Genomic DNA, 12578 nt, shown 5'->3' on the forward strand with positions numbered 1-12578 from the left:
CATGAGAACATGCAAGAATTTGTTCATTTAAAAAATTCCAAATTTCAATTAAGTAAATGATGAACAAAAATTACTAACCTCAAATCTTAAAAATCAAAATGATAAAAGAAGATTAAGATAAAACTGAATGCAATCAATTGGATACCATTGTATTCAAAAGGGTAATTGGTGCTTGATTGAAGCCGAATTTTAATGGGGAAAAATGGTAAAAGATACCCACGTATATTTGCTTTTGGAGAAAGAAACATAAAAAATGAGATTTTTGTAATATATTTGGGGAGTTAAAGTTTTCATAATTTTGAAAACATAAGTTCTTTATTTGTACAATTTTAACTTGCTAATTATGCATTCTACCCGGCTAACAAGCACCCGGCTAGATTTCGCACCGGTTTCAAAGATCCGACCCGAATTTGTCCCCAACCATTTTTATACAATACAAATTCCTACATAGAAGAAAAGGCAGTGACACAAGAAGAAAGTAGTAGAAACTGGAAAGAAGCAAAAATTCAATGGAAGATTATGTACATCAACAACAACAATTACCACAACACTACAGCTATACGGGTCAGTTATAACCTCTATTTATGCAATTTGATTATTTTTTTAATTTTTATTTAATTATTTATGTATTTCTTTTACATATCCAGTATGTGTATATCTATGTTTTTTTAGCTATATATTTATGTATTTGTGTGTCTTAGGAGATGGGTTTTGAGTAAAATAGTTTATTTTCAAATGGGTCCGAATTATTTTCCCATTTTAGGATTTTGATGTTCAGTTAGTCTTTATATGTTGCAATTTGATTTTTTTTTTTTTTTTTTACATAATTTGAATGTTCCGTTAATATTTATATGTGCAATTGATTTTTTATTTATTTTTTACATAATTTGAATGTTCAGTTAATATTTGTATGTGCCATTTGATTTTTTTTAACGTACCCAGTATGTGTGTATATGTGTTTTCCCAGCTAAGTTTGTGTAATTTATGTGTTTCTCTGTATTATAGAAGACGGATTTTTAGTAATATAGTTTATTTTCAAATGGGTAGAATGATTTTATCATTTATTTTGGAGGCGCAGCGGCTATTCTTGGATTATGCAGATACTGTTCTTGTGTTTATTGATAGTTAGTATAATTTTTATGTTCAAATTCATCAGCTTATTGAAAAGTTCTTTTATTTTTTTTTACATATCCAGTATGTGTATTTATTTTTCGGAGCTATATGCTTGTGTATTTGTGTGTTGCCTGTATTTTATATCGTGTGTAATCCTCCAAGTGGGGTCCGGGATGGAGAGGGTAGAGTATACGGAAACCGGACCATTGGAGCTATATGCTTGTGTGTTTGTGTTTTTCCTGTATTTTATATCGTGTGTAATCCTGGGGTGCGGGATGGAGAGGATAGGGTGTACGTAAACATCACCCTACCTCGTCAAGATAGATGGACTGTTTCTTATAGACCCTTGACTTATTTTAGAAGATGGGTTCAAACAACAACAACGACAACAACAAAAAACCCAGTGTATTCCTACAAAGTGAGGTAGGGTAAAATGTACGCAGTCCATACCGTTACCTCCGAAGAGGTAGAGAGGCTGTTTCTGATAGACCCCTGGCTCAGGATAAATAATAGTACACAAGGTCGTAGTGAAACTAGAAGATGGGTTCAAACAACAACAACAATATATCCTGTGTAATCCCACAGTGGAGTATGGGGATGGGGAGGGTAAGTGTACGAGCCTAAGCAGTCACGGCATCTTGTTGATATTGAATTGAGTTGGAGCTGGGAGGGACTTTCGCAGACCTTACATCTACCTTGTAGAAATAGAAAGACAGTGTATGATAGACCCTTGGTTTATTTTAGAAGTAAAGATAGATGTGAAGAATCATCTAGTGTTTTTTGTCTCCGCGGGGAAAGATTTCTTTTTTACATACCCAGTATGTGTATATCTATGTTTTTAGAGCTATATGCTTTTGTATTTGTGTTTTTATTTTTTTTTTGTATTTTTGAACATGGGTTTCGAGTAACATAGTTCATTTGATAGTTAGTGGTAGCATTTCTATGTTCAAATTCATCAGCTTATCGAAAGTTTTATTTTTTTGATAATTGTGGTGTCCAGGTCAACTTTCATGCACCTCAAGTAGATCGACAGGATACCTACCCATGTTTTTAGAACTATATGCTTGTGTAATTGTGTTTTTATGTGTTTTAGGAGATGGGTTTCAAATGGGTCGATTATTTTCTTATTTATTGATAGTTAGTAGGATTTTTATGTTCAAATTCATCAGCTTGTGAGGTGATTCTTCCATCTGTCCTAACCTTGGTGGACAGAGTTAAGAGTTACTTAATATCTGTTGCTGGTGGCAGGTATCCCATGGGTTTTGTCGAGGTGCTAGTAAGCTGGCACTGATACCACAGTTATCCAAAAAAAACAAAAAAAGGAAAAATCATCAGCTTATTGAACGTTTTAATTTTTTTTGCATATCCAATATGTGTACCTATGTTTTCAGAATTATATGTTTGTGTATTAGTCTTTTCTGTGTTTTAGAAGTTGGATTTCGTGTAATATAGTTTATTTTCAAATGGGTTGAGTGATTTTCTCATTTATTTTGGAGGGACTGCAGCTATACCTCGATTAAAAATTGTGATTTCAGTCAATCTTTATATGTGCAATTTCATTTCGTTTCACATACCCAGACGTCAGTATGGGTTTATCTATATTTTCTTGGAGCGCTATATGTTTGTGTATTTGTATTATTTATGTATTTCAGAAGATGGGTTTCAAACAACAACTTATCAGTGTAAGTCCACTAGTGGGGTCTGGGAAGAGTAAGATGTACAGACCTTACCTTTACATCGTATAGACAGAGAGACTGTATAAATTTTGATTGCAGATACTGCTCCTGTTTATTGGAAGTTAGTAGGATTTTTATGTTAAAATTCATCAGCTTATGGAAAGTTTTTATCTTTTTACATATCCAGTATGTGCAGGTGTATCTATGTTTTTGGAACTATATGTTTGTGTGTTTGTGTTATTTATGTGTTTTAGAACATGGGTTTCAAACAACAACAATAACAACATATCCAGTTTAATCTTACAAGTGGGGTTCGGGGATGGAGAGGGTAGAAAGTATGCAGACCTTACCCCTCCCTCGTAGAGATAGAGAGATTGTTTTCAATAGATCCTTGGTTATTTTAGAAGATGGATTTCAAACAACAACAACAACAACAACATACCCAGTGTAATCCCATAAATGGGTTATGGGGTTTGGGAATGGGACTTGGGAGGGTAGAGTGTACGCATACCTTACCATACCTCGTAGAGATAGAGAGACTGTTTCTGATAGACCCTCGGGTTATTTTAGAAGACGGCTTTTGAGTAGCATATTTTATTTTCAGTTGGGTCAAATGATTTTCTTATTTATTTTGGAGGACACCAGCTATACTTGGATTACAAATTGTGATTGCTGATAGTGCTCTTCTGTTTATTGATACTTAGGAGGATGATTTCTTAAATTTATCAATTTTATCAAAAAATATTGCTTTGCTTTTTGAGGGGTGCGTAAGAACTTCCAAGTATTGGAAGTAAAAATGCAGTTGCAAATTTTCGTCAGGATTATGCTTAATATTGCTATATCGTCTCAGACAATAGGATTAAGTATAGGCATAGTGCATTCCTTTTACGTTTTGCAATTGTTTTCTTGATATTCGAGAAATCACCCAGGATTGGTGATGTACATCTCAAATCTAGGTGGATAATCGGCTTGCCCCTCTACCCTTCTCCATTACATACTGGAGTTTTGTCTGCAGCATGCCCGTGATGTTCGCCTAACCTGCACATCACACGTTACAAGCTGGTCTCTTACCTCTAACACACAACCATGGGAGCTTTTTTAGGTTTTACAATCTTACATGACGTTCTTGAAACTGCTTTAAATTGTTTTTCCTTGAATTAAGGATCTATCATAAACAACCCCTCTACCTCCCAAGGTAGGGGAAAGGTCTGCGTACACTCTACCCTCCCCAAACCCCACTTGTGGGATTACATTGGGTATGTTATTGTTGTACAATCTTATGTGATGTTTGTTTGAAGTTTTCCGAAGTATTGAGTTTGCAAATACAATTTTTGAGTTTCTCAGGATGTCTTCATTTTTGGCTGACTTTGCATTACAAGTTTACTTTTTGAAAGACTTTCAAACTCAAATTTTCAAATCTTTTAAATATTTAGAAACTAGTATGCGTTTTCATTATGTGCCGGTTTGCATGTATTATGTTCGGATTCTGCAAATATGCATGCTGGGTGCTTGATAGGGTGAAGAAAAGAAGTTTGATTCTTGTATTACTGTTGTAGGTGAAGGCAACAGTATTTTGTATACAACTTCTGGAATGAGCACTGGATTGGGTTGGTATGTGCTTGCACAAGATCAACAGCAACTAGGCCCATATACAATATCTGAATTGCGTGGTATGTCTTACACATTTTACTGTTCTCTTATTGAATGGTTTGTTATCGGGATGAACTGATATTAGTGATTTCTTTGTTTAAAATTGGAGGAATTTGTTCTTGATGGTCTTCATTTATTTAGGTGTTCATTTGAGTACTGAATCCTTTCTGCCTCTCATTTTTGCCAGCGTTGTTTCCTTCATTTTTAGAGTTTCAATTGCACCTGTAGTTATTAGCCTTTATCTTGAACAATTGTATTCAGCTGTATGATGTTCAGATGGTATTAGGAGATTTTTAAGCTTCTTTACTTGACATGGACAGAGCACTACTCTGCTGGATACCTACTAGAGAGTACACTTGCATGGTCCGAAGGAAGGGGTGAATGGCAACCACTTTGCTCGATTCCTGGATTGCTGACGGATGTACCTCAGCAGAGCACCGGTGGTACAAATTCGGGTAAGGGATTCATCGCTTAAGAAATGAACCTCTGCAGTAACGTAATAACTTAACACTATGTTGCATTTGGCTGAGACGTCTGTTGCCTGTTTTCTGCAGTTTCTTCGACTTCTAATGATCCATTGGATGAGTATGAAAAGTTTCAAAAGGAAGTGAAAGAGGCAGAGGACGAACAAGCAATCAATGAGAATCAAAGGCTTTCAACTCCTCCAGATGGTGAAAATGAGTTCACTGATGATGATGGAACTAGGTACAAATGGGATAAAGCTCTTAAAGTGTGGGTACCTCAGGTAATATATTATTTCCTGTCTTCTTTGTTCCCTCGTCTCTCAGAAGTTTAACTTTGTGATGTAAAACAAGTTTGTGGGTCATTTAGAACCGAAAAGAAACGAAAAAAACCCGAAAAGAAAAGCAGGAGCACTTTTTTGTTAATCTGATAATTATTACTTGATGTTGCATTGTTCTTATTGTTCTTTATCAATAATTCCAAAAAAAGAAAAAAAGAAGAAAAGGTACATCCTGTGAATTGTACATCTGTTCCTTTATTTATTTGTTTTGAAAAGTGTCTTGATGAAATGAGGTTCTATAGGAAGATCCAAGCGACAAAACTGAGTATCGTCTAGAAGATATGACTTATGCTGAAGAGGAGGAACTTTTCCCTACATTGCCTGCTGACGATCCTTCTGGAAATGAGAACCAGAACATGGATAATACTGAAGCTGAGAAGACTGCTAGAGATTCAACTGAAACTGCAGCAGCAACACATAATGGCAAGAGAAAATTGCCTGAAAAAGACGCTGAAAAGAAGGTTACTCACTCGTAACTTTTATTTTTCTCCATGTCAAAGGTTAATTTTGGCTTTTGTTTGTTGGTTGTCTGGAGTTGGGTCTCATCTTCTTCTTTTTAGATATAAAAAGATAAACGTATTGGTTGCTTTTCATTTTTTAGTATGTGCGTGTTTCCATCCCCCCTGAGATGAGTAGGCATTATTCCATGTGCCTTCTCTTCTTTTTCTAAAGCATACCTCTCACACCTTTCTTTTTCTATTGCCTGTGCAGGAAGCAAATAAACCTCCAGATAGCTGGTTCGAGTTAAAAGTCAATACTCATGTCTATATTACAGGGTTGCCAGAAGATGTCACTGTTGACGAGGTAGTTAGCAAATTTGTTGTTTGTTCCTATACATCTGTGAGAAATGTGACATTCTTTTGACTTCTTTATTATGCTATACTAATGTGGAGTTCATTGTAGGTGGTTGAAGTCTTCTCGAAATGCGGGATCATAAAGGAGGTGCAGAACTTCTTTTTCTTGTTTTTCAAAAAAAAGAACCTTTATTTTCATGGAAATTTGATTATGAAGTGTGATGGGCACATCTAGATTATCAAGGTCATTTTCATATATTTCTGCTTAGGATAACCTGTATTTTGGCAAAAGATGCATTGCAGGTTCTTTTCTTTTGCTACTCTGAACTCCACTTTCGTTAGCCCAAAAACATTATGGATATGCAAATGAATAGTCTTACGATTGGTGATGCTACATTTCTTATTAAATAACTTAAGAGTCACACCCTCAAGGCCTAAAGACATCATAGAGTAACTTAATACATCCGCAACTGATAACCCTGATTGTTGCACCTATGGTTTTGGCCTAGTGGTCAATGAAGTGGGTTGAGAACCATGAGATTTGCGTAGGTTCCCAACCTTGGTGCATAAAAAGTTACCCCGTACCTATGCTGATGGCTGTAGCAGGTACCCCGTGTAATTAATCTAGATGCACGCAAGTTGGTCTGACACCATGGCATAGAAATAGAAACTGATAACCTGAGTTGCTGATTGTTTGATTTTAATTTCTTTTTAACATGTTTATATGTTAGTTGGTTTTGCTTGGATCACTTGACTGCTTTTTTTCTCCATTGACTGATTTTTAGTTACTGATGCATTATGCATATTAAATGAATCTAAATCCTTATAAGCACCATTATGGTGATAATTGCACCACATGACCTAAAGGAGAGCAATTTTCTTCTAAAAGCTTGTTAAGGAGCTTAAACATTTTAGCTTGTCAAGTCGTGATCTTCTGACATGGCTGATAGGGTATTCGAACATTTTGTTTTGGCATTTAAAAACCAGTGTGGAATTTTAATGGTGAGCTATTATAAAAATTGTAGGATCCGGAAACACAGAGGCCTCGAGTGAAGATTTATTTTGACAAAGAAACTGGAAGGAAGAAGGGTGATGCACTTGTTACATATCTTAAGGTAATGGTTCTTTTCTCAAGCACAATAATGACGTTTGCAGTTTTTATTTATTTACAAGATTGGAATTATTTGTTGTAATTTTTATCCATGTGTTTTATATTTATTGGGGAACCTTTGTTTATTAGGAGCCTTCAGTTGATTTAGCCATTAAAATTTTGGATGGTGCACCTTTACGGCCTGGTGACAAAATTCCTATGACAGTTACACAAGCAAAGTTTGAGCAAAAAGGTAAACAAACCGATGTTTTTGGGTGCATTGTCAAGTTGTATTTGGTATTAGTCTTGCTATTATATTTACCAAATAAAGCATGGGTCAGCTTTGCATTTATAGTCACTTGAATGCCTAACCGTTTCCTATGGACAAACATTTATTGACATTGCAGGGGAGAGGTTCATACCCAAGAAATCAGACAAGCACAAGAAGAAGAAACTCCAAAAAGTGGAGCAGAAGATGCTTGGCTGGGGTATGTCTTACGTGTCTTTTGCTCATAAGCTGGTTTTATGCTACAATATCACCTTTCCATGTTACTTTTGGTTCTAAGAATGGTTTGGTAATAGAGTTCCTGAAATGATGTTTTGTTGTTTTCATCATTCTGAAGTTTATTGAGTAATATTGTCTAAGAATACATGTTCGCATTTACTGTGGGTGTACTTTTTATATCTGCGTTAACGAATCTTTGCTCTATGTGAATTTTTCTGAAACCAGCATTTCAGTTTGCAACAGCTGAACTTATATAATTGATAATTCTTAATTGGTTGAAACATAATATTAGTCAAAGCTTCCATTGTAAACCTATTTGTTTATCGTCCTTAATCAGTTCATAAGCTATCTTATTTGTATTATGTTTTGGTTCTTCTTGGACAGCCGTGATGTTTTTTAACAGTTATACTGCAATGGCGTCTGGTTCTATTTCTCTCTTGCATCTTAACTTGCCACTAGTTGCTCTGTTATCATCTGGAAATTGCATGATAGACTTACATATCAGCCAGTTAAAAGGTTTACTTGCCAGCTATTGGATCCTTTAGCCGTGTGGACACCAAAATCTTCACTTACATGAGCAAGAGCTGGTCTTCAGGAATTGGGTAGAGATGCTGTTCGTTCCATAGACGAGAGACCCGCTGACCTACTAGTGGTTTTAGTTGGACAAGTTGACTCCAGAAAGCGTAAAATGCCTTGGATATTCCATCAATGGTTACCTAGCCCAAGAAAGGAAAAGGAAAGGCAATCCACTAGTGGCACCTTCCTATTCCTACTTTTCTCCGTCATCCTTGGGAGGGTGCACTATCTGCCGGACCTCACTCCATTCAGAAGACTGATTTGTCATGAATTTGTGGTCTTACAACAAACCATTTCCTCCATAAATGTGGGACACTTAAACACGTTTTCTCATACCCAAGAATGGATATCTGGAGCATGGGCAATATAACATGGAACCCCAACATTAGGTAAACCAAAAATAGGAATGGATCTGACACTGATTTCAAGTGAAGAAATGGACCAAAGTCTAATTCAATGCCAAAATCTAGCTCATTCCTCCACCACTGTGTGACACATAACATTTACTACTATTCTTTGTTTTTTCTCAGTTAGAAACTTATTGATTATTTCTTCAAAATAATTGAAGCTCTGTTTATGCCAAAATCCTATCTGTTCAATGCTATATTTCCCTTTTCTCCTACTGCATATATTTTGATTTTCTCCGTGTACCCTCTTAATTCTCTTTATACTGGCGGGATCAGGTGGTCGAGATGACTCAAAGATATTGGTTCCAGCTACTGTTTTGCTTCGCTACATGTTCACTCCAACTGAATTGCGGGTAACGTTTCTCTGACTGGATACTCGTTTTTGTAACCTTTCAATTTCAGCTCAACTGGAACAGTAAATTGTACTCAAGGTGGTAACAAATGAATTGCAATTACCAAACCACCATATTTTTTTAAACCGATAGCAAACATAACATAGTAATAAGCAATTGTAGCCTATATTAATCATTATAAAGTGGAGGAAGTTCCTCAGAAGTTCCAGTTATTTTTGTCCAGGCTGCTGTCTTGCTATTGCCTTTACCAACATTTAGTCCTTTGTAATTTTCCTACTAGTTGAATTCTTAAATGTGAGAATTACCTTTTTGTCATTTTGCCTGAGTGGCCTTTGAGCTAATGCACTTCTGATGTTGTCAAAAGGAGGAAGAGAATTTATGCTCTGAGCTACAGCAAGACGTCCAAGAGGAATGTTCAAAGTTCGGTCCAGTGGACTTAGTAAAGGTATTGCCAGTTCTCATAAAATTCCTTACCCACGGCTTGGGTTTATAATATTGCTTATTTATGTTCTGACTAAGCTCCTAGTAGAGTTGAGTTACTGAAGTGATTTGTCAACCAATGTAGTGTGATATGTGCTCCTTCCGGGTTTGCTAAATTTGTAAATTCTGTGGTTTCGTGTGAATTTATTTTGCTCTTTTCACCTGTCAGTAAAGTAGGAATTCCTGGTCTTCGAGATTATGAGTACCTTTTATAATCTTAGAACAACAATTGGCGCAAAGATCAGCTGTTAGAAGCAAGTCAAAATGTGGGCAGTGAATACGACCGTTCCCATGAATTTACCTGGTTAGGTTGCTTACGTCCGGTGGTGCTTCTACATTTGTGCAGTTGATTGATGTTGGCCTTGAGGCTCTTTCCATCTAGTAGCCCTACATAACCAACTATCCGAAGGAAGAGTTACTGTGCATTGCCTGCTTGTTAAATCGGAATCTTTGTCAATGAGAATATGTATTATAAAGCCAGCTTACGCTTCAGCTCTATGAATACTACATAAAACAAGCACAATTGATTATTTAAACAGTTACACAACATACTTTCATGTGAATATGTACAAATTGACAAATTGTGTGCTTGTTGGGCATCCATTTTTTTCCTTCCGATGTCTGGAACTTCTTCTAATGTCATATTACGCCCTTTATAACGGAGAGCTGGAGACTATTTTGAGTGGTTATTTCTGCTTTAACACTCCCTTTTCTAGTGGGTACAAGCTCTGGCTGTATATATGCATATGGAATTCTGTTTTACTGCCAGTCTGAGGAGAAGTGGGACTACTTCCCCATTTGAGGCACTGGGAAGTGGAGCTAAAGGAGTTGGAGTATTTTGTGCGAGTTGTTGCTCCTGTTTTCATACTCTCTTGTGCCAACTCCCAAGACCAGAAGTAGAAAGTTCAAATAGGTTATTATACCAGAGTTAGACAAAAAAGTGTTCAAATAGTCAAGCGCCCAAGGTTTTGGCCTAGTGGTTCAATGAAGTGGGTTGAGCACCATGAGGTCTCAGCTTCAACCCAACAGATACGAACACTAGGTGATTTCTTCCCATTTGTCCAGTTTTGGAGGACTGAGTTACCGGGTATTTGTTGCTGGAGGTGGAAGGTATCCTGTGGAATTAGTCGAGGTGCACGTCAGCTGGCTCGGACACCACAGTTATTAAAAGAAAGTGTTCAAATAGTCATTTGAAATTTGAGAAAAATATGGTTAGGAAAAATTTGTACTGCTTAGTATCCTTGAAAAGTTTGCAAGTTAGGGGAAGGGAAGGAGTTAAAATGACAAAGATTTCACAGTAGGCTTTCGGTGGTTTTGTCTCATTCATTGGTTTGCTTTTGCAGGTGTGTGAGAATCATCCACAAGGGGTTATTTTGGTCAAATTTAAGGATAGAAGAGATGCACATAGGTGCATTGAGGCGATGAATGGACGCTGGTAAGTGATAGCTTCTGCATCTGAAATTTTTGTTATGTCATGCAGACTGTATATTGAACTTTTGGCGTGTAGCAAGTATTTGATCTTTTTTACATTATTGTACTTGTTTTTGTTTATGTGATTTGACTTATATTCGTTCGTTGCAACAGGTTTGCTGGTAGGCAAATCCATGCTAGTGAGGATGATGGATCTGTTAACCATGCTTTAGTCCGAGATATAGATGAAGAAACTGATAGATTGGACAAGTTTGGAGCTGAACTTGAAGCTGGTTCATAGATGTGCTTCTCCATGTGAAAGTAGTAGCAACACTTATTTTTGCTTGCTAATACAACCCATACGTCTATGCGCTCTTTGAATAGGAATCCATTTCCTGAATGACTTTTGTACTTTGGTGAGACTCCGAGATCTTGCAAAAAGTGGTTCATAGATGTGTTAGGCACGGAGCACGTGGCATGCCAACTAGATTTGGGTTATCTTCTAGTTTTTCTTTAGCACATGTGACATGATCCATCGGAATGACATGCCTACTAGAAATATTGGGTCATCTACTAGTTTTTCTTTTGAGTACATGTGACATGATCCATTGGAATGAGAAAGTAATCTTTTCTTGGTGAAGTGGAGTAGAATTTTCTCTAGCACTTGACTTCTGTTCTCAGAACATGACATGCTCTGTAATTACTATAGTTGTTAAAATTTATTTGATGATCACTCGATTTCGATTTCCTTGTTTTCTCTCCCATTCATGTTACCTCTAAGGTAGGGGTAGGGTCTGTGTACATCTGTTCTGTACTCACCCGACTCCACTTTGTGAGATTACGCTGGGTATGTTGTTTGTTGTTGCAAGTGGACTTATATAGTGTACTTGCAAAGGAATGCATGTACTCTTATGCTTAGCCTAGTATTCTAGTGGACATTAAGTTACTTCAATAGATAGCATATAGCAAAGGAAAAGACTATCTACCTAAGCAAACATCGCATTTATATTTATGATATGTAGCTACAACTTTTAAAATATTACCAGAAATGACACGTAACTGTACTTCAAAAGTTTTATAGCAAGCCCTCAAAATAGGGAAAAACAATAAATCAATTTCACAACCCCAATTCCTCACAAATCTTAGCAGATCATTGATGTCTTTGGCTCATAGGTTTCAGCTTTGATACTTAGTAGGAACAATCTTCACTCTCTTCCTTTGCTACCTTTTGGGCAATTTTTGTGTATCTCATAAAATGTTCATCGTTTTAGTAAGGTCAAACACATCGACGGACACCTAAACTTGGTATGAACTTTCACTTTGACATCTAAAGTTAATGTTCATTTTAAACACCTAAATCGATCTTTAGCTGTGTCACTTTGACACTTTTTTTTTTTTTTGTTTTTTTTTTTTTTAGAACCAATCAAGGTTCGTGTTCCAAATGCATCCTACGTGGAAAAATAAGGTAATCCATGTGCGACACGTGAATATTTTTCTTAAAAAAAAATCCTCATTTTTTAATCACAAGGCCCCACACCATGAACAACGAACTTCGTAGTAGTTGATTTTTTCCACCTCCTATACCTGAATACGAACAAGAGCAACGCCAACCGTGACCGAGTTCCTCCTTCGATCACAGACCGATTCTCCTCGATCATTAACATTTAACACCCCCTCCATTCCAATTTCAACAATTCAACCATCTTCACTAATTTTTTCATA

General features: G+C 36.5%; 1 protein-coding gene across 1 annotated transcript; it reads left to right on the top strand.

The window, feature by feature from the left end:
• On the top strand, positions 1-11604 carry LOC107851155 (splicing factor U2AF-associated protein 2). The gene is made up of 14 exons (XM_016696080.2): positions 1-564; positions 4346-4459; positions 4760-4894; positions 4994-5184; positions 5484-5702; positions 5953-6045; positions 6145-6183; positions 7061-7150; positions 7276-7378; positions 7533-7613; positions 8890-8966; positions 9331-9411; positions 10790-10881; positions 11031-11604. The coding sequence occupies exons 1-14, from the start codon at positions 510-512 to the stop codon at positions 11155-11157; spliced, it is 1497 nt and encodes a 498-aa protein (XP_016551566.2). The 5' UTR covers positions 1-509; the 3' UTR covers positions 11158-11604.
• The last annotated feature ends 974 nt before the right edge of the window (positions 11605-12578 follow it).

This window comes from Capsicum annuum, chromosome 12 (assembly GCF_002878395.1).
Source record: "Capsicum annuum cultivar UCD-10X-F1 chromosome 12, UCD10Xv1.1, whole genome shotgun sequence".
Lineage (NCBI taxonomy): Eukaryota > Viridiplantae > Streptophyta > Magnoliopsida > Solanales > Solanaceae > Capsicum > Capsicum annuum.